The 23679-nt window shown below is 36.5% G+C and overlaps 1 protein-coding gene across 1 annotated transcript in view; it reads left to right on the top strand.

The window, feature by feature from the left end:
- LIX1 (limb and CNS expressed 1) overlaps nucleotides 1–23679 on the top strand; it is a 66751-nt gene that overhangs the window by 9392 nt on the left and 33680 nt on the right. Inside the window, exon 2 of the mRNA XM_072597347.1 lies at nucleotides 9023–9186. Within this exon, the coding sequence (XP_072453448.1) occupies nucleotides 9023–9186 (164 nt within the window). The remainder of the gene's footprint in view (nucleotides 1–9022; nucleotides 9187–23679) is intronic.

Raw genomic sequence — 23679 nt, 5'->3', positions numbered from 1 at the left:
GCTATGTCACAAGCAAATCACTGAACCTTTCAATGTCCTAGGCAACTCTTTAAGATTATAAATTACAAAGAAGTTGCCAAGCTACAGAGGTGGACAGTTTCCTCACCAGAAGTTGAGCACACAGTACTAGGTATGGAATGCTTTGAATTCAAATGTCACTTACAGGTAAGTGACATTTGAATGTTAAGTTTACCAAGACCTTTCAAATACATGATCTCTTTGGATCCACTTACTATCCCTGTAAAGTTGGTAAGACAGATAGAATGAGCTATTGATCCAAAGTCACACAGTTAATAGGAGGATTAGGATTAGAACCTAGTTCTTTTCACACTACTCTATTTCCTATTCAAGGCATATATCTCACTAATGATAGATCAATAGTAATGCCTTCATTTGTATCCTTTTATCCAATCATGTCTCAAACACTTATTGAGTGCCTTCTATATAAAGATCATTATGTTAAGTACTGGGGGAGATACAGAGATGAATAAAACAAGGTGCCAGACTTCCAAGGAGTTTAAATGATCTAGTAAGAAAGATAAGACATTGACACAAATATTTACAAGAAAGTAAAACATAAAAAGAAAGACACAAAGTACTATGAGGTTGGAAGGAAATTTTTTTTTATGTGATAAAAATATTCTATTTCTCCTCAAATTTTCATTGAATACTTTGTGTGGATATTTTCTTTGGCTCAGTCACTCTCAACTTTGCATTTTATTCATGTATATGGTTCCACCCCACTTCTCTACCCCTCCAGTAGAATACTCTCTTATAGGGTAGGAGTTAAATCACTGATCTTTGTATTCCCAATACTCAGCACAATGCCTTGCACATAGTTAGGTGTTTAACAAATATTTAAAGAAGTGATGTGTAGAGTGGATCCAAGAAGGTTTTGTGGACGAATTAGCATTTTCATTGTTAGCAAAAAATTTTCTTTGGGTGCAGATGGCTTTACTGTACAATTTTTTTGGGGGGTGGACCTTACTATGTGCCAGGCACTATACTAAGCATGTTAGAAGTATTATCTCATTTGATCCTCACAGCCTTGGGAGGTAGGTGCTATAGTAGGTACCTTATATAGTTCTTCCCATTTTACAGTTGAGGAAATCTCAACTGGTAGAAATTTCTTCTACCAGAGAAGAGATTCACCCTTTTATGACTAAACAGTCTTTGACAACCACATTGGCTGAAAAAGTTATTACTCTGAAACAATCCTGGTGATGTCTCTAAACTTAACTCAGCTGATCTTCCCAAACTCTAAGCCTTTCTAATTTGCTTGGACTTGTCAGAGCTTATGCTCCATCTATCTAGCTTTGGAGAATGAATACAGTTCATTTCCATGCCATGATGAAATATCAGGGTTGGGCTTTAATGTAGGTCCTAGTAACAATGCTAATCAAAGCAATTCAGTTTTCCTCATGAAACAATATGCACAATGACCTATCTGATCACTGGATCCAGATGGCTCTGGAGGAGAAAGTGAGGCTGGTGACCTTGCACAGCCCTCCCTCACTCAAATCAAAGTGAACTGCAAGTCATGCCATCATCTCCCTGATGTCACGGTCCTCTTCAAGAATGAAGGACAAACACAACAACATAAGCATGGTTATGTTATCAGATTTCCACATTTAAAAAAACCCCAACCTATTATTAGCAGGATTTATAGAAACACAAACCATCTTTTATTGTTTTTAGTTGAATAATGCTTATCGTTTGAGGATAGATACTTAGAGATTGAATCCTTTGCTGTTGAATGTCCAGAGTTTTCAATTATTCTGAATACTAGTGAGTAGCGCAAATACTATTAGTATTAATATTATTATTAATATAATAATATATCAGTAAAAATTAATATCAATAGTAAACAATATTAATATGGTAATATATAATAATTACTATTATTAACGTAAATATTTTTTTTTTAGTTTTTATCATTGACAGTTATTATTTAGGAAGAGAAGGGTTTTGAATAATACTTCCAATACTAAACCATCCAACTTTTTAAAATGAAAAGGTACCCTTATTCCCTGGGGATAGTGAGAATTTAAGAGCTGGCTTTGCTACAGAGTGGGTTTATTTAGCTACATAACTTTGGGATGAAAATTCAAGTGTACCACCTCAATGTGGCACTTTTAGGAAATCAGTTAATCAATCAGTGAATAAATTTTATTGAGTAAAAAGAACACTGAATAAGTAGGAATTGTGACTTCTGTCTTTAGTGGGGATGTTATCTCAAGGTTTCTGTGGGAAATATTGAAGACAGATATTTTTTGAAAAATTGCAAGTCTCGAATACTATGTAAATAAATCAACATGGTTTGATTTGCAGCTTATTCAGGTCCTCAGAGGTCATTTCATACAACGTTTGTGGTCAAACCTTGGCTTTTAAAAAAATTTTCAGCCAAGTAATAATAGGCCATTTATTTGGTAAATTCTCCCTATATTGGTTTCCCTTTTATTCTCCCAAACTTTTTAAACTTATATATTATAAAAGTGCTTGTGTTGGTTCATAAATTAAAAATAAAATACAAATTAAAATATATATAATGTATGTGTATATCCATATGCATATATGGATGTGTGTATCTACATATACGTATGTGTATGTGTATGTATCTATATATATATACATACATACATATACATATATCCTTTTCGGCCTTAAGCAGTTACATGCTATGATGAATAGCACACTGGGTTGGAGTTAGGGAGACCTCAGTTCAAAGTTAGCCTCAAACACTGACTAGCTGTATGACCCTGAGCAAGTCACTTAACTTCAGTTTCCTGAAATGTAAAATGGGGGTAATAACTGTACCTCCTTGCCAGAGTTGTTGTGAGGATCAATATAGTAGACACTATATAAATGTTATTCTTATTATTAGTGCTCCTAGACTAGTTTCCTGGTAAAAATTCTCCTCAGTTCAGGAAAATTGTATCAAAGGATCTGTAATTATCTCTATCATTTTCTTTCTTGGCTTTGGGTCACCAATAAGAGACAGTGCCTGGCAAAAACAATTCAATGTTAATCCAACCTCTCCCTCTTCTCTAGGATGCTTTCCCCTCAATAGCCTTGTTATTTACACTAAGTACAGCCAGTTCAACAAAGGCCTGTGGTTAACATAGTTTATAAAGACAAATTGAAATAAAGAAAGGTAAACAGACTATCCTATGCACAGGAAAAAAAGACTTTAGGCTTCCAGAACCATAGCTGAGGGAGGAAAGAAGATGCAGGATTATGGCTTTGGGGTCTATAGTCCAAGAAAGTTTCTGCAACACAGCTTCTGTACTAACATTCCTCCTGTCCAGCCTGTCCAAGTGGCCTTGCTCCGTGGTTGCTGCCTCAGCCTGAACTTCTGCACTACAAAGGTCTTCCCATGGTTTCCCAGTCTACAAGTCTCATCAAAAGTTGGGCTCTTCTTTCTAGCCCTTCTCTAAGGCTCACTGAATTCAGCCTCATCCACTATGATGCTGTCTCCTTTTTGATTCACTCAAAAGACTCATAAAAAGATTACCTGCCATGGGCAACACTGTAGAATTAGTTTAAAATCTTGTTACCCTTTTTTTCTTTTTGAAAGACTACCTCCCTGAACATTGTACACAGCAACATTGTGTGATAATCAACTGTGATTGAATTAGCTCTTCTCAGCAATACAATGATCCAAGACAATTGGATCATTGTATAAAAGACTCATGATAGAAAATGCTATCTACCTCCAGAGAAAGAACTATGGAGCCTGAATGCAGATCAAAGTATACTATTTTAACTTTAACTTTTTGTTTTTCATGACTTTCCCCTTTCTTTCTATTTCTTCTTTCTCAGCATGACTAATATGGAAATACATTTTTTTTAAAAAAAGATCACCTCCTATAAAAAGATATCCCTTCTTTCTCCCTCTTTCATCTTGAATTAGGTAAGAACCCCAACTAAAACTATGTTGTTTAACTGCTCTGGGTAATTGTTAGGTCTAGAATAGAGGTAGAAGAAGGAAGCAGGGAGAATACTTTTCAAAATAATTGAAAAGCTCATTTTTCTTTCAACCTATACTGTAAACAAAACCCCACATATTGTGTTATCAAAATTTCATGCTTTCACCACAAAATTCCTCATTGTACTCATACCTAAAATTAATTTTGATTGCTTATAACATACATTCCATTCATAAAAGTTCTTCAATTTGGTGTACTATTTAGTTGCAGCCATCCCTAAAAACTCTGTAATGTCTGGGGACAGTCGGTACCTTATTTATTACAAAGACTCTAACTTGTTTATATTGAAGTACAAGAGAGCCTCCTTATAACATTACTGTTATGGGAATAGAATGACAACCCTACTATATACTAATTAGGCTTGGATTTGGAGTTGTGTTTTATAGAGCTTGATCTAATTTTAGGTCTTTCTGAATCTATGTAATAACAAAAAGTTAAAACCAAAATTTTACTATGTTTTCATTTATTTTGTTGTTTCTGTTTACCAAGCACTGATATTTTAGTTTTACTTATAACTCATCATAATACTCAATAAATATTATAGTCTTAGTCTTAACATTTTTTTGAGGCTAAGACAAGTAACAGGTTTATTGCTCCAACTTTAGAAACACTAATAAATACAACAATTCAGATACCAGTTCATCAAAAGTGGTTGTTGTTGTTCAGTTGTTTCAGACTTTTTGTGACCCCATTTGGAGTTTTCTTGGCAAAGATATTAAAGTGGTTTGTCATTTCCTTCTCCAGCTCATTTTACAGATGAGGAAACTGAGACAAGCAAGGTTAAGTGACTTTCCCAGGGCCACACAGCTAGCATGTGTCTGAGGTCAAATCTCAACTCAGATCTTCCTACTTCCAGGTCCAGGACTCTTTTTACTCTGGCACCTAGCTGCCGTCATCAAGGCTACCCTCCCCCCGCAAAATTCACCAGAATACAAATATTTAACATGTATAATTATCACACTAAGTGTAATGATAATAAAAAAGGTTGAATAAAATAAATGAGAAAGTTATTATTCTGTTAGAATGTAATGGTCATCTTCTAGTGGTCTAGGTTTACCTTAATCTGTTCTTCAAATTTTAAATGAAATGGATTTTTAATCTATCTTGTACCATTGCTATCTTAAAAATTTCTCTTTTTTTTAATTTTCAAAGTAAAATTAAGCAGTTTAGAACTCAGTGACCCTTAATTTAGCTTCTGTCTGCCTCAGTTTCCTCATCTGTAAAATGAAGATAACAATAGCACCTAATTCCTAGGGTTCCTGTCAGAATAAAATGAGATATTTGTAAATCATTTTACACACACATTAAAACAGTATGTAAATGATAGTTATTTTTCCAAAGACCTGGAAAAGGAAAGTGATTCAATAGAGGAGGTTTCACTTGAAAAAAGCGAAAAGTTGTATTGTCACAGAGAGCTATCTTGAAAAAGTATACCTATTGTAATGGTTTCATATTCTCATCTCTGTCAATATATTGTTGTGACTAGAAGGGAGTTATGGAATGTGTAAAGATAATCTTACTTTGTTGGAAGATGACTAAATTAGTTTCTTTAAAACGTTTTCTAGATATTCAACTTTCATCTTCCGAGGATGAGAGATTAGCAAGCATCTTATTTAGATTTTTAAAAGGAATGTTACCTTGCCAAGATGAAAAAGCATCCAGTGACTGCTGACTGTTTTTTTCTGCACACCTCTAGCCATCAAAGCTTTAGGATGTAATCAATAAATGTAACAAAAGCAATTCATCCAAATAGGATGGATTCCAACAAAAGAATCCTATTTATAACCATAATAGGCAGAATTCAGTTCTTTTTATCACATTATGTATTGTCTTCAATACCTATTTTATTGAACAAGAGTCAACTTCAATTTAAAAAAAAAATTTCCCATTTTCCAGTGGATAAATGGTCAAAAGATACAACCAAGCAGATCTCAAGGGACACCATATGAAAAAATGTTATAAATGACTAATCACATCAGAAATGTACACTGAAATAATCCATCAGATTGACAGAAGATGGTAAAAAAGGAAGATGATATTTGATGGAGGGACTATAGAAGAATAGACACAGGAATGCATTGTTGATGGAACTGTGAACTGGTCTCACCATTCTGGAAAACAATTTGGAACTATAGGCAAAAAGTCACTAAACTATACATACTCTGACTCAATGATAGCACTAGCAGGTATGTTCCCCAAAGACACCAAAGAAAGAAGGAGAGGGTCTATGTATACAAAAATATACATAGCAGTGACACTTTTTATTATAGCAAAGAACTGGAAACTTAAGGGGTGCTCATCAATTAAGAAAGAGTTGAAGATATTATGGTATGATATGATAGATATGTTATAGTCGATATGATAGGATAAAAATACAATTGAACAATAAGAAATGACAAAAGGATAAATTCAGAAAAACGTAGAAAGACTTATTTGAACTGGTGCCGAATGAAATGAGCAAACTAGGAGAAAAAGTTACACAGTAACCACACTGTAAAGAAAATCCCCTTTGAAAGACTTAAGAACTCTGACCAAAGCAATGACCAACCATGAATCCAGAGGACCAAAGAATGATAAATAAGCTATCCATCTCCTCATAGAGCTGATGGACCCAAGGTGCAGAATGAGACATACATTTTCAGGCACAGTAAATGTGTTATCATTGCTGTGATGGAACAACTATTTGTTACAAGGATTGTGTTTTTCTTTTTTTTTTTTAATTTGGATGAGGGAGGAGCTTTTGGGGAAAAGAAGAAGCTAAAGATAGTATTACCAAAAAGAAAAGAGGGTCATTGAAAACGCCGAGAACAGAAGAAAATTCAGAAGGAAACACAGATAAGCAGGAGAGCTTGGAAAGTAATAATATATACCTAAAAAAAAAAGCTGTATGAACTAGAGATTTGCTGCTTCACATATATAATCCTTTTTTAATATTCTTTGTATATGGAAATGCTCATGTTTGCTGGTGGTTGTCAAGTTTGGGATACCAAAAACAAAAAAGTGTAATAAATTATATTATTATAGTGAATTCTATCATAAATTAAAAACTGAAAAACCTAGTTACATGGTCAGGGGGCCTAAAATGCTTCTAGAAACAATTTTTAATGCTGTCAGTGGAGCTACCTAATGGGTGAATTATAGGGGGCACCACAAGGACCCTCCCATGTGGCTTGAAGGTTTCATCATTAAAATCTCTGAGTTAGACAGACTGGATAGGCTAATAGATAGATAGACATGGCATTACTTCTACAGGATCACTGTGTGTGTGTGTGTGTGTGTGTGTGTGTGTGTGTGTGTGTGTGTGTGTGTGTGTGTGTTACCTAAGAGGTAAGAAAGTTTAATTCCTTAATGAAAGGACACATGCATGAGCACAGATTTGCTTTTCAGTTACCTACTTGCCTCCTTGAAACTATGAGAGCCAGGCTCCATGGGGGTAGAACACCCAAAGATGGTGGGCAAATTATGACAGGAACTGGAAAGCTTAAGTGGATAGAACATTGCCACAAATCTCTTGAGGTTGACAGAAATGAATTTTTTATTTCTCTTCATCCTCCTCCTCCTTTTCTTCCTTCAACATGTGTGCTCCCTCTCTCTACTTGGGGTGCTACATCCTTACATGTGGGTTCTTTGTCCATTGGAATATAATTTTTCATTGCTTATATTTTATAATATAATTTTTAATAATTTTTAATTATTAATGAATAATAATAATTTTTATAGTTTTCATTTGGGGTTTGGAGGCTAGGTTTTTTAATTTTAATCAATTTACTATTTATTATTATTTGTTTTCATTATTCTTTTCTTCAAAAAGCTGAGACAATTTACTTTAGGTCCTGTGCAGTTATCATCTATGAATTTCTTGAAATATAACTCTGGGGAAAAAAAGACTTCTAAAAAGTCCATTATGTTTCACATAGAGCTCCTTGACCATGCCTTTCAACCCCAACTCACTCTGACTTTTATTGACTGTCTGATCATAGCCCCAACCCAAGCCTCTGTGACTTGTTGTTTGAATTTGGACGGCTTAGAATGAGTGTAAATAGCAATTATTTTCTGTTCTGGCCAGAAACTTGGAGGTTCTTCCCCACCCCTTTTCCTGATGATAAATTAGGGCATCTTTTGTCTCAGTTCTTACCTAGTCCTTAGTCACTGAATGGACATTGTCTTAGACAAACTGAATCCTGGGAAAGACCTTAATTTAGAAAGACCAAAGTTATTCACTGCATTCTCAGCCATCACCAGTCATCTTGACTTTTGTCTTGCCACTGGACTTCAGGGACTCTGGAGGAGAGAGTGAGACTGATGAATTTGTACAATTATGCCTCATTTCTTGTTGCTGTTATTTGTCTTTTGTTCTCAAATAGGACCAGTGACCTCAGGGATGTGATGTCTTGATTTACAAGTGAATTGGATTTAAGTGAGGTAGGGCTGTGTAAAGTCACCAGACTCACTCTCTCCTCCAGCCATTTGGAGATCGGGATGACTAGAGAAGGCCCCAGATGCAGTGGGAGATCTTGACCTTTTCATGCTATGGTCTAGTTTGTTTGAGGCAACACTCAGTCAATGGTTAAGTCTATTCACAATTCACAAGCAAGGCAATGTGATGTCATTGATCCTCTTCGAGAATGAAGAATAGTAACAAAGTAACTGGAGATAGAAGGCTTGGAGGAGACATGGTAGCCAAACTTCAATGATATGAAGACTGTCAAATGGAAGGAGATTTATTCCTTGGCTCCAGGTGGTAGAAACAGGAGCAATGATTTGCTAAACACAGATTTGGCTCAATATAAGGAGAAACTTCTGAATGATCAGAGCTACCCAAAAACTGGACTGGTCTCTTTCAGAGGGCATGAAAGATTGTAAATAGAGGCCAAATGACCATCTGTTGGTGAAAGGGATTCTTGAGTTACGTTGGTTTAGAAGCCCTCTCATGTCCCTTCTAACAAAAATTCTGTGGGAAATAAAATCAGTGTATTAAGAAGATACATTTATATCTAACAATTATTGTGCTTGTTTTGTTTTTTTTTCTCCAGTGAATGTTGTGTCAATGCTGCAAGAATTTTGGGAAAGCAAACAGCAACAGAGAGCTGTGTTCTCAAGTGAAGGTTTGGTAGTATATGAGTCATTGCCATCTCCTGGGCCTCCATTTGTAAGTTATGTCACCCTCCCAGGAGGAAGCTGTTTTGGTAATTTCCAGGTAAGAAGTGCTAATTGATTTGTCAAAAAGAGATATTTCCATTATAATAGACTAATGCCTTCTGTAACACAGATCAGAAGATAAGAATATTACCAACATTGTGATCTTTCTGTGTTATAAAATGAAAATTATGTGCTAAACATTTTACATTGGGGGTATGAGAAGCAGTGTGGTGGGTAGTAGATGGAATATAAACTTATTCAAGTCTTATCTCTAACATTTGCTAGTTGTGTGACCATTGGCATGCGTCAACCTCCCTGAACCTTTATTTTCTCATCTGTAAGATGGGAATTATACCTATCTCTTGGAGTTGTTGTCAGGTAAAAAAATGAGATAATATATGTAAACTACTCAGCAAACCTTAAAGCATTTTATATAGTATCCGAGATCTGGAGCAGGAAGGCACCTCAGATGTCATCAAGTCCATCTCTCATTTAATAACAAGGAAATTGAGGCCCAGGGAAGTTGCCTACAGGTAGAAAACATCAGAGGCAGGATTTGATCCCGTATCTTCTGACCCCTGGCTGATGCTCTTTCTACTATATTGCCTTGCCTCCTAAAGTTTTCTACTGTATTTTCTTGCCATATATATACATATACCTATGTGTGTATGTGTATATGTATGTACACACATATATATGTATGAATGTGTATATATATGTATAAATATATAATATACATATAGATATATGCTCTCATTTAACCTACATTATAATTCAATCTGTAGAGTAGCTAGGTGGCACACTGTCTAGAGCACTGTGCCTGGAATCAGGAAGATTTGAGTTCAAATCTGGTTCTGAACACTTACTAGATGTGTGACCCTGGGCAAGTCACTTAACCCTTTTTGCCTCAGGTTCGCCATCTGTAAAATGAGTCAGAGGAGGAAATGGCAAGGCACTCCAGGATCTTTGCCAAGAAAACCCCAAATGGGGTCACAAAAAGTGAATCACTACTGAATGGCATGTAGTGCTTTACATTATGGTCAATCAGTAAGTGTTAGAATCTGTATGGGATAAAAAGACCCTTACTCAAAATTTTAAATAAATGAAGAGGCTTCTCAATTAGAACAGAAAAATGATTTATTACAATTCTCGCAAGAAAGGGACATCCTTCCACCAGGTTGGGGCATCTGATGGAAAGAGGTGACTTACAGAAATTGAAGCACAATTTTTATACTCCAACACAGAGAATCCCACCTCCCCACTATCCCACCTCTCCATTGGCTGAGAGGCGGGCTCACAATCTAAGCGCAAGAAACTAGACAAACCCTGGGAAATTGACCTATCCCAACAAAATTACCTCATCTAATATCTAACTTAACTGCTGATGTGACTTTAGAAAGGAGGGGAGAGGGAGAAGCAGGAGCTGGTAGCGTTGATGAGGCAACAGTACAACAAACAAAGGGGAGATTTGAGTAACTTCCAAGTTTTGTCTACAACCCACAGCACTTTCACAAAGAAAGCTGGTAGCTGGTAAGGGGAGGGGGGGAACCGAATGACCATCCACAAGCTCTGGATACCTGAAACTCAGGTTTCCAGGGAGAGAGGCCTTATGGAAGAGAAATTTTATTTAGAAAATCCAATATTCCCCATATTTTTATTACGAAAAGTCTCACAATCTCCTCATTTCGCTCAAATCCTATACTATGACAGGCACAAAAGAACGATAAAACATGAGGTCCATTCTTAAGAGCTGACATGCTGTGTTCAACATTATAATTAACAACAAAACCACAAAGTAGCATCTATCAAGATTTTCAAATGCCATGAATCTAGGAAGCATAGCTAACATGATAGATGATAGAATCAAGATTCAAGAAGATATTAATAGGTTGGAATGCTGGACCAATACCAATAAGACAAAACTGGAGAAAAACAAATGTGTGTAGCCTTGCATTTAGATTAATCAGTTGACCAAGCAGAGCAGTGGGGAGATCGAACTTGGTGACTGTTTATGTGAAAAAAAATTAGAATCTAGGTTGACCAGGTGTGTGCTGGCAAATATTTAACAGGTGGCTGTCTGAAAAAAACAGGTATACCTGATACACTTTTAAGTTCAATATTCATCATGAACATTTGTTCCTTCTCTTTCTTAAGTCTAATCGACAAAACAATGACAAACTTTCATTTGCAGTTTTTGCCCATTGGTGAGGTATAAATATGCTATCACAAGCTCATTATAAGCCAGCAGTGTGATACGGTTATTGAAAAAACTGAAGCAGTTTCCTGCTGTATTAACAGAAATAAAATTTCTATCAATGTGTAATATCCTATTAATATACTTGATTAATTTATGTATATTACATAATATAATTTATATTAATTTACATATTTCTATCATATATTGATGTTATAACATACAATTGTAATTATAATATATATTTGTATTTATATTGTAATTATATTATTCTATTAATAATATAATATTCTATCAGTGAGCCTTAACTCAATTCTACTCTACTCTGCTAGGTGACACACTGACAAACTGGACCCTGAGACATTAGGCTTCCTGGAACCCTAGAATGTTAGAGGTGGAAGGGACATTAGAAATCATTTTTTCTGCAGCCTCTCCATGCAGAGATGAGGAAACTAAAATCCTTCTGGACCAAAGGTTCATTTGCACATTATCCTACCATGACTTAGTGGAGAACCAGGTCTCATGCTTCCTAACTCCCTCTCCAAGGTCTTTTCACTCCATAAAGTTGCCAGTCTTTGTAATTCTGTCGAGTCTTAATGTTATTAACTGTGGTTAACATAGGAAGCTAGAAGAATTATCATATTTAATTAAGAACCAGAAAACTAAACTGTTGGAGCCTTTCTCCCCCACCCCCACCCCCCAGGTTCATGTCATTGGTAAAAAGAGTTCTTTAGAAGAGGGTGACCAGGATGATGGATTTCCAGAAATCTGGAACAATTTCCTGTGAAAAATGGCTCCTGGAACTGCAGATGGTAGAAGGACAGACTAATGGTAGACAAGACAGTTGTTCCAGGTATCTGAATATCTGTCATTTGGAAGATATTCTCTATAGCTCGAGAGAGGTGAACAAGGAAATTACAAGGACAGGTTTTGGCTCAATGTGAAAAAGATTTTTCCAAGAGTTAGCAGTACTAGAAGGGGTTTCCCACTATTTTTGAGTTCCCCATCACTGGGAATGTTCAAACAGATCCTCAATGATATAAAAGGGATTCAAGCATATTAGAGAGGGAATTCCTTGTTTTTAGTAGAAGATGAAACTGTTAGGTAAACTTTCAGTTCTAAAAGCCTGATTTAATAAAATCAACAACCAATAATACCAAGTAATACGTATAAATTTTGAATTGTTTAGTGCAGACAATTTCCATTGCTATAGGGGTTCAGAGGAAAAAATCAAGGCTGTGGTCAAGCAAACCTTGATGCCAAGGTGGCAGCTAAGTAGTACAGCAGATACAGAGCCAGGCCAGGAGTCAGAAAGATTCATCTATCTAGCTGAGTTCAAATATGGAATCAGATACTAGCTTTGTGACTCTGGGCAAATCACTTCACCACCCTGTTTGCCTCAGTTTCCTCATCTGTAAAGTGATCTGAAGAAGGAAATGGCAAGCCACTCCAGTATCTTTACCAAGAAAACTAAATTGGGTCATGAACTGGGACATGACTGAAATGACTCAACAACAAACCTTGATGGGCTTAAAAGTACTGAGTCAGGATAGGGAAAGAGGTTAGGCACAGCATATTTTTGATCATAGGTTGCCTTCTGTGCTCTCCCAACACTGTTCTCTGAGAATGCAAACCTATGATACCATTTCCCCTGGGTTAAACCTAGTTATGAAGAGGGTCCCCCTCCCCCTCAAAAAAATTTGCAGGTCAAGACCAAGTAGAAATGCCTTAAAAGCTGGGTTCAAATATAAATGAAGAGAATCAAAAGTTGACTATCTAGATATTTCATCTAGCAATTACTTCTCTCCACAAATGGGGAGGAAAAGGTAAAATTCAAATATGTGAACTTTGCTACACAGCTGTTAGCAGTTGTGATTGAAGAGGTTGAAAACATTGCCTACAGGACAGTTTATGATTCTCTATGGATTTTATTTTTCCATACTTACCTTGTCTCCCACAATCATTTATAAGCAAAAGTTGGCCACAAAAGATACACATATTAAGTAACATTATGCATGTAAACATCTGTTCATATAAAATGAATGCACACATTGTGACGTTACAGTTTGCCAAGGATATTGAATGCATTTGACAGCTCAACATCACTTTTTGTAATGTATTTAAGGGAATAGTCTATCTATTTTTATTTTGCTAGTTTGAGAATCACCAATCACCCCCAAATCCCATAAATATCTCTGCAAAAATGACAGACTCTCCCTTGGGAAGTAATTGAATGTCTTTATCATGGTTTTAAATGACTTTTTTAAAGTATGAGAACTAAACTAAACTCTTCTGAGGGTCAGTCTATTTGTGAGTCCCAAGATTATTTCAGAGTCTTGTTTTCCATATGTTTAAATCATCCTATCGTGAAGTTCCCAGGAGGACTATTAACATTCTTATTTAAAATGTCCAGAATTTTGTGAACCTAAGATGCTTCAAGCATTGAATTTTAACTGCCCAAATGAGTCATTTTACTCACGTGGCAGCAGAAATATGAGGTAGAAGAGGAAAACAGAGAAATCATCTCCTAAAGCTGTGCTCTCGTGCTTTCCTTTGTATATCAGAAACCATCTTAAGTGCCATTATCACCATATAACATTTCATCCTATTTTTGCCAGCAGTTGGACTGTAACAACCTACATTCTCATTCCTGCAATGCTTTTCACATAATCAGATGTCACCCTTATCCACTGCAAAGCATTTCACGATGGCTTCTTAATTTTTATACTGAGACATGCAGGAACCAGTATGTATGGTAGCTGTCTTCCCCTGCCTCAGATATCCCCTCCATTAGTTCAAATAAGCCAAAGTGATCCTATTGGAGGGATGAATATTAGAATGGCTATTAGGATTAATCTCTCTCCTCAAGTTGTGGCTTAAAAGCTGTGAGAAATTCCATCCATTCACTCTTTAGGGAAAGAGTATGAGGGCTGAGCAGATGGGCTTTAGTCTTGTAACTAATCTTGAGTAAAGCAGTCAAAAGACTACAACGGACCAAAACACTCTGATTCTTATACAAGGAGATCTCACACCCAAATGTAAATTGTAGACGTTGTGAAAAGTTAACTACCCCTCCCCCATCGCCCTTCTCCCCACCCCCAAAAAATCAAAGACACATCAAGCCTATGCTCCCAGAATTCATTATAGCAGAAGGAAAAGTGAATAATTATCCTTTTTGAAAATTTCCCTGCTGCTTCTGAAGAATTAAAAAAAAAAAGCTTTACAGATCTGAGATACAAATTTGAATTTTAAAAAAAAATCCATTGCCTGATATTAAAGATCTTAAATAGAAATTCCTACATTTGTTTCATGCCATTTTTGTCTGGGTAGCTAATCCCTGTCTGCTCCCTCACCCCCACTCTCATCCTGACCACATACCATGACCATGAAAACTGCATAGTAATTTCCATTTACTACAAAAAGACCAACATAAGGGCCATCAGATCAGCTTCTGGCTCCCCTCTTGCTGAACTCAGAAGTAAAGCCACTCATTGTTCCTGCAGATGTTTTTGTTTTCAATACCAAAGGGAATGTCATTAAGTATTTTATCTTCATTTTTTTGAAACTTTTATATTTTGATTAAAAGTTCTGCGATTCAATCTTTATTTTCAGAGCAGTGGTCTGGTCTTCTGCATGCAAGTCTGCTGGGATGATTTAGATGAATGAGTTTTACTCTTGTTTTAGGGAAAACAGCAAAAACTCCCTTGAGTAATTATTAATAGGTACAACTGACATAAGCAAAGTATAATATAAATTTGAATTAATAAGTTCATCCTCTGACTATAATTCTGAATTATAGTGATGGCCCAATTTCTGTGAAAAGTATGGGGTGCTTATTCATTGAGGCATTAGAGTTACTGGCAAAAGTTAAGAGTCTCCTTTGCTTTCTAGGAAACAAATAGATGACGAACAGTTTTGGTGCTGAAAAGTTAGACAGAGTACACATGTTGTACCAATTTTCAGACCCCTAGAACCAAAAGGGACTTTTGACATCCTCTGCTCCAACCACTTCATTGTACAAATGAAGAAACTGAGGCCCACAGTGGGAAGGGTCACATCCCCAGGAAGATGCAGAGTTAAGAATTCAATCTAAAGCAAGGATCTTGGATGCTTAGAGCAATTCTCTTTGCACTACACCATGATGTTAAATAATCCAGTGGATCTGTAATCTCCTAGATGTGTCTATTTCTTCCAAGACAGATCGCAAACTTTCCACGCCTGCCTACTCTCTATTTCCCTTGCCAGTGTCCTTACACAACTTTGTCACTTGGAGTCCAATCCCAAGTGTCTTCCCCAAGTTCTCTTGACCTCTCGAGAACATCAGTAGAGAATTCAGGCTGTCCATCAGTTATTTCTCATTCTTGCTATGTGACCTACTCATTTCTTTTTTCAGTCATAATATCTGTGTACTGGAAAACATCTGGATAACTGACAGAATGTTTCCATTTTAATCCAGATATTTAGTAGCATTTTTCTTGGGTAGGGATAAGTACTGGGAATTGCGTGTTGGTCTAAGAAATTCCTTTTACCAATGAAGGTCAACATCTCAGCTCACAGAGAGATTAAGTGAATTTCTCAAGGTGACACAGCCAGTATATATCAAAGTTGGGACTTTATCCACTATCCCACAAAACATTGATAAATATGTGGATCAAAACTGAAGATTTCAGTCAGTTTTCTGGATGTTTCCAAGTATCCAGATTTTTGGAGCAACATTTCAACTTTAATCTCAATGTTTTGTGTTCAATAATTATACTTCAGGAAATCAGTTCTCAAAGTATGGTCCAGGGATGCCTAAGGGTCCAGAGACCCTTTAGGGTCTTCTCAAGGTCAAAATTATTTTCATAATAGTGCCAAGGCATTTTGACTTCTAGTATGGTAAATATCAAAAAATATCACACATATAAACAAAAACTCCTTGGACATTCCTCAATAATTTTTAAAAGTGGAAAGGGACCTGAGACCAAGAAGTTTAAGAACACATTGGTCTTAAAAACTGATAAAAAAAGAACCAGTTTTCTCTTTTGTTAATAGATGAGATAACTGAGACCCACAGAAGGGGATTGCCTTAATAAGTTCCATACAAGGCCAAGATTCTAATAGGTGATTACTTTCCTTAGCACTCTTTGATTACTAGCCTCCAATACAGTTTTTCAAACCATCATTTTTTTCCCCACAAATCTTGGAAAGGAAAGAGAAAGAGACTTCACCAAAAGACATGTCTCCTAATAGAAGCTTAGTTTTAAGGAACAAGTTACCTAAGGCAATGATGACGCTATAGATGGAAAACATATGCTTATATCATCAGATGATTATTCTCAGTGACCAGTGAATTAAGCATCTACTTAAATCACAATAAACTGAGTTTATATGTTTAAGTTCTTCCCAGGAGAGGCATAGCTAAGGGAAAATTTGATTATACAAAAGGTGATTTGTAGCCTTGACTAAATATCATTCTGATGCTTTATTTTTCAATGAATTATTGAATAATGCCTGGTTTAAACATTCCATATCCAAGAAAAGACTTCAATCATTTTGCTGCACATTTTGAAGAGTGTAGACCAGTTCTCATATTGTTTTAATGCCTAGTTTTCTTCTTGAAATCACCCATGACCACTTCCCTGTCTGTGCACTTGGGATAACTTTACTTTGACTGGCAACATGGTACATAATGTAACATTTCTGCTAGGGGAGGCATTTCCTGGTGGAAATCTCCACAGGAAAGCATGCTGCTCTGCAGTTAAGACACAAAGATGGAGAGCAGTTTGGTTTATTCCCTGAACATTGGAAAGTCATGTATAAGCTAATTGGCAGCTATAATGCGTGGCCGGCTCAGTTAAATTGGTGGTCTGAGTTGATTTTTTGTTTTTGTTTTTTTTACAAGAGAGAATATTTCATTCCTTACCCCCTCCAGAAATTTTTTCTTATCAAGTAAAGTGAATAGAGCAGCTTTGTCTCCAAATAGAACCGTGGGGTGCAGTGAAAGAAAAGCTTGGGGAAAAAACAGGCCCCACACTGAATAGGGACTTGGGGCTAACCCCATAGGAGGGTTCCACTTCTCCAGTTCATCAGTTTTAGGCCACTCTGGCCACTGAGCTGGAAATAAAGCAGCATTCCTCCCTCCATCGTCTTAGTATTCATTCATTCTTTTCTCTCTCTCTCTCTCTCTCTTCCTTTCCCTTTCCCTCCTTTTCTCTCATACACATACCTCTTCCCTCTATCTGCTTTGTGTGAAAACTTCTGCACCCAAGCATTTGGCTCAATCAGAGCTGAGCCCTTTTATATCAAAGGGTAAGAAAACAACTGTAAAAATAAACCAAGATCTCAAGTCCTAGTCAATTCATCTTGTCTTCACCTTAAGTTTAAAAAAGAAAAGAAAAGGAGATCCACGTGGTTTTGTAATAGTTACCAGGGACTGTGTTCAATGTATGTGGGTAGAAATAGCATAGGGGGTGGGTGGGGGGGGGGGGTGGTGGGTGGATGAGACCAGGTGGTTTGAATTATAAAAATAACATTCTGACCTACCATGTGCATGAAACATTTCTTTCAGTTGACAAGAGCTGCTGTGCTTTCTCTGAAAATTGGGCTCATGGATTTGTCCCCTCCCCCCTTCTGTTATTCCCCTAGTTCCTCACACATAGAAGTCCACTATATCCCCAATATGTGTGCAGCCTGAAATATGGAGAGAATAGTAACATATTAATGTAGGTCACTCTTTCCATGTTATCCTTCCTTCACAACCTCCATCTGGAAGGAAAAACATGCTACTGTCCCAGAATTAGGGAAACTGGAACACATGCAAATATTCTCACTGAAAAGTGGTCAAGGTCTTAAAGAATTGTAAAGGCTACAATTAAACGTGCTCTGGATTGTGCCATTCCTTGTGTTGAAATCCCTGCTCTCAAGATGAAAGTGAGGTGCTAGAAACATTGACCAGAGCCAGGAGTAGAGTTCGTTTGATTGATATGCTGACTCTTTGGAATGGGAAGAAAACCTACCTGACTACTGGAATGACTGACCTAACCTCAAAGAGACCTAAGAGAATTCTGATCTCTTATAAGATGTAGTTGTTTTGCCTCTTTTCCCTATCACCTCCTCCTTCTCTTCCTTCTCCCTCATGTTAGAAGTTCCCTAGAACAGAATTTGCTTTTGGGAACTATCATCCAAACACATTTGTCTTGAATTGTGGCCAGCAAAAAAATTGATTTTTAGCTTTGAGCTTTCCATGCAAATGAAATCTCTTATTCCCTATTATTGTTATCATAAAGATCTGTAATGACAGACTTTTCTGAAATGATCACATGCAGGTGGATAGAGATTTATACCTGTAGTCAGAAAGGTCTCATTTCAAATCCCATCTCAAATACCTAAAAGATAGGTGACACTTTTAAACCTCTATCCAACTCAGTTTTCTTATCTGTAAAATGGGGATAATATCATCTACCTTCCAAAGTTGAAGATAAAATGCAATAATATTTGTAAAGCACTTTGCAAACCTTGGTAAAAGCACTACATAAATCCGAAATATTCTGATTCTGATTACAAGCTTGATTGGTTAAGCAGTTAGATAGCCTTTTTTTCCCATAAAGCAGCTAGATTGCTATTTGTATCACAGAAGTTCAGTCCCAGAAGGGACCTCAGAGACCAGCTAGTTCAATTGGTGTCTAAAAAAAAAACCCCTTACATTAAACTACTTACAAGCTGAAGACTGGTGGTGGCAAACTCATCACGCCCTAAGCCAGTCTGTTCCATCCTTGCATCGTTCTAATAATTAGGAAAGTTTTCAAATTAGCTTCCTCCTTGTAATTTCCACTCATTGTTCCTACACCAAGTAAAACAAGTATTATACACTATGGATCCTCAATTACTTGAAAGAAATTATCACATACCCCCTAATTCTACTCTTCTCTAGGCTAAATCCCTCCAGTTTCTCCAAGCAATATTCATATTGAGTGATCTTGAGGCCTTTCACTATTCTGCTTTTACTCCCTTGGATACTCTCCAGATGATCAATGCCCCTTGTAAAATGTGGGACCTGTAACTTCATGCAACATTCCAGATGTTATCTGACCAAGTAGAGTACAATGGTACTATTCCCTCCCTTGTTCTGGATCCTATTTTTCTCTTAATGAAGCCTGCCTTATTTTGTACTTTTGAGTTGTATTAAGCTTCCAGTCCACCAAAGCCCCCAGATCTTTTTCAGAGGAGCTGGTTTCTAGTCATGCCTCATCAGTCTTTTACTTCTGAAGTTTTTCTTTTAAACCAAGTACACAACTTCAGATATTTCTTTTCTATTTTATCTTATTAAATTTGGTCATTTTAGCCAATTGACATTTTTAGGAGTGAGCTATATTCATAAAATATATTCACCAACCTTTTAGCTGTATGTCTTTGGAAAATTTGCTAAACATATCATCTATGCCTTTATTCAAGTTATTGAAGTCAACACAGATACATCTTACATGGTAAACAGACCAAGGGCAGTCACAGATGCCATTTCCTTTTATTAGAGCCTTCCTTCCAAATTAGTATAAAATCCTTAAAGATTTAACCATCCTCCATGCTATTGCTCTGTGCTTTGTTTCATAGGATGTAAAAGTAAGTAACAGACCATTCTTTGATTCCTGCCATTTTACCAGTTCTAACTATATTCATTTAGCTCACATCTATCTTGTCTGAAAGAAAAACATAAGAGGCTTTGTCAAAGGATTTGCAGAAATATAGGCATACCGTGACTGATCTATAACTCTAATACCCCTGCTAAGAAGAGGAAATAAGGTTAGTCTACGATGACCTGTTTTTGATTAAATTATGCAGGTCTTTGTGATCACTACTTCTCTTTCTAGATATTCGATAACTGTCCTTTTTATTATTTGAGGTGAAAGGGAGAATTGAGGTCCAATTCGCTGTAGTTTACAAATTTTGACCTCTTCTCTTTTGAAAATTTCCTAAATTGTTCAAATAGATCTGTGATCTCATCAATTCAAGGATTCTTATCACAAGTCATCCACTTTTATCCAGACTGTGGATTGTGGTTCATATCTTCCCAAAAAGTCACAATTCAAAGTACGGGGAGGTCCATATATCTTAGAGGCTTTCCTGAATTTCTCCTAGAATCAAGAGGGTAATAACAAAGCATTCTGGATGGCCACCTCTCATGTCACATTCTTGCCACATAACTAGCCTCTATTGTTTCCTTTAAAGTTCCCTTTTCTGCAATATGAAGGAGGCTGAATAGGAGTGAAGGCCATTTTTATTTTTTCTTTGTTTCATGGATTGCCATGGCTAAAATAGTTTTATCAGTCAGCCAGTTTGCTGATGCTTCCATGCTTTTCAAGACTGGTTGTGAGAAAATAGATTGTTTGTTGCTTGGGAAAAAGTTCAATTCACTAATTAAATTTTTTTTTATTTTTAAAATTTATTTTTTTTATTTTTCATTTTTAACACAATTCATATCACGTAACACAATTCCAACTTTTGGTCAGGTGATATTTCTTTTAAAGCATTTACAATATAGACCACAAATGGATTTTTTTTTAACATTAGCCAACTGAGACACAAATAATAACTACGTATGCTAACTTCATAAGCCCTTGACCTGATTGTCTCCACACCACTACTAAGAATTAAAGGACCCTAACTTATTGTTGTTGGTTTAAAGTCCTAAGCCTAATAGCTTAATTTTAGACTTGACCTCCGCTGTTCCCCTACCAACAATCTATAATTTAATACATCTGGTATTAAGTTTACAAACCTTTTTACTATAGGAAATTGCCACTAAGAGTAAGGACATTGTAGGGAAACAATATCTCTCCAACTTCATGTCAGTTCCAGGCAGTAGATTGTCAACTTGCATTGTCAGTGTCAGTGAAGAAATTGAGTCAGGAGAATCCTACCTCAGCCCAGTCTGAACAGCTGCTCTCCCACCCTTCACATGAGATCACCTTTTGCATTTCATACCAGCATCTCACAGGCTTACTGGCATCATGGATTGGAGGCTCAAACTGCCTTTGTTGCTATCCATACCTGGAGTTAGACTCAGAAGAACAGTCACTTAATAGTCCCATAGCATCTAAAAATGGCAAGTTCCAAAAACCAGGTTTCAGATATGACTACAATTTCACATTGGCTAAGGAACATCTTTTGAGGCAAGTCTTAAGTGGCTTACGTGCCTTTCTATACCTATTCTAGTTCCTGCTTAAATAACAATCATAAAATCAAATTTACCATTAAAACCTTAACTTTTCCATCAGTGCCAAATTTTACCTGAAGTTACCTGCCTCTAGGAGACTTAGACTAAAATTCATTTCCCCAAACTAAAGATGTCTCTGATTTAGTCTCAGTAATTAATTCAGTCAGTTGTTTTAATACTAATTGCTTTTACATCCCTTTGTAACATGTCCAATTTTTCTCCCCATCTCTCCCCTCCTCCCACCCCCTAATAGCTTGCATTCTGATTACCCCTTCCCTCAATGAGTCCTCCCTTCTATCACACCCCACCCTTCCCTTATTCCCATCTTCTCTCTTTTCTTGTAGGGCAAGATAAATTTCTATACCCCATTACTTGTGTTTCTTATTTCCTGGTTATATGCAATAATAATTCTCAACATTCATTTCTAATACTTTGAATTTCACTTTCTTTCCCTCCCTCCCTCCCCATCCCCCCTGAGAAGGCAAGCAAGTCAATACAGGCTATATGTGTGTCCTTTTGCAAAAGACTTTCATAATAATCATGTTGTGTAATACTAACTATATTGCCCTCTGTTCTACTCTATCCCTCCTTATATTTTACTCCCTCATTTAACCTTGTCCCTTCCCAAAAGTGTTTATTTCTAGTTGCTCCCTTCTCCCATTTGCCCTCCCTTCTATCATTCCCCTCATGTCACCTCCTCGCCTACTTTCCTGTGGTATAAGATATATTTTCATATTAAATTTAATTATTCCCTCCTTAAGCCATATGTAGAGAGAGTAGCTTCACTTTTCCCCTTCCCTTCTCCCTTTTCTCCTCCATTGAACAAGATTTTTCTTTATCTCTTTTATGAGTTATGGCTTGCCCCATTCCATTTCTCCCTTTTTCTTCCCAGTATTTTCCTTCCTCACCCCTTAATATTTATTTTATATCTTTTTTTTGTGGATATCATCTCTTCTGATTCAACACAGCCTGTACTTTCTGTCTATGTGTGTGTGTGTGTGTGTGTGTGTGTGTGTGTATGTGTGTTATGTACAATCCCTCCACCTACTCAAATACTGAGAAAAGTCTCAAGAGTTATAAATATTTTTTTTCCATGTAGGAATGTAAACAGTTCAGCTTTAGAAAGTCTTTTATGCTTTATTTTTCCTGTGTACCTTTTCAGGCTTCTCTTGATTCTTGGGTTTGAAAGTCAAATTTTTCTATAGAGTTCTGGTCTTTTCAAACATGAATTCTTGAAAGTCCTCTATGTCATTGAATGACCATTTATTCCCTTGAAGTATTATACTCAGTTTTGCTGGGTAGGTGATTCTTGGTTTTTATTCCAGTTCCTTTGACTTCTGGAATATCTTATTCCAAGTCCTTTGATCCCTTAATGTTGAAGCTGCAGATCCTGTGTTATCTTGATTGTATTTCCACAATACTCTAATTGTTTCTTTCTAGCTGCTTGCAATATTTTCTCCTTGACCTTGGAACTCTGAAATTTGGTCACAATATTCCTAGGAGTTTCTCTTTTTGGGTCTCTTTCAGGAAGTGATTGGTGGATTCTTTCAATGTTTATCGTGCCCTCTGGTTCTAGAATATCAAGATAGTTTTCCTCAATTTCAAGGAAGATAATGTCTAGGTTTTTTTTTTTTATCATGGTTCAGGTAGTCCCATAATTTTTAAATAGTCTCTCCTGGATCTGTTTTCCAGGTCAGTTGTTTTTCCAATGAGATGTTTCACATTATCTTCTATTTTTTCAAACTTTTGCTTTTGTTTTGTAACTGCTTGGTTTATCTCATAGTCATTCATTTCCCTGAACTCAGTTCTCTCTTTCAGAGAACTATTTTGTTCAGTGAGCTTTTGAACATTCTCCTCCATTTGACTAATTCTGCTTTTTAATGCCTCCTTCTCCTCACTGACTTTTTGGACATATTTTTCCTCAGCATTTTTTTGGTTCTCCTTTAGCAAGCTGCTAACTCACTTTTCAAGCTCTTCTATTGTCTGAGCCTAGTTTAAGTTCACTTTGGAGCCCTTAGAGACAAGGGTCTTAACTTCCTGTGAAGGTAAGCTTTGCTCTTCCTCATCTGAAAGGATGGGAGGAGACACCTGTTCACCAAGAAAGTCACTTTCTGTGGTCTTATTTTTTTCCTTTTTTGGGGTATTTTCCCAGCCAGTTACTTGAC

This window comes from Notamacropus eugenii, chromosome 3 (assembly GCF_028372415.1).
Source record: "Notamacropus eugenii isolate mMacEug1 chromosome 3, mMacEug1.pri_v2, whole genome shotgun sequence".
NCBI classification, from domain to species: Eukaryota; Metazoa; Chordata; class Mammalia; order Diprotodontia; family Macropodidae; genus Notamacropus; species Notamacropus eugenii.
The sequence above is the reverse complement of the archived record's forward strand: the minus strand, read 5'-3'. Positions and strand labels throughout refer to the sequence as shown.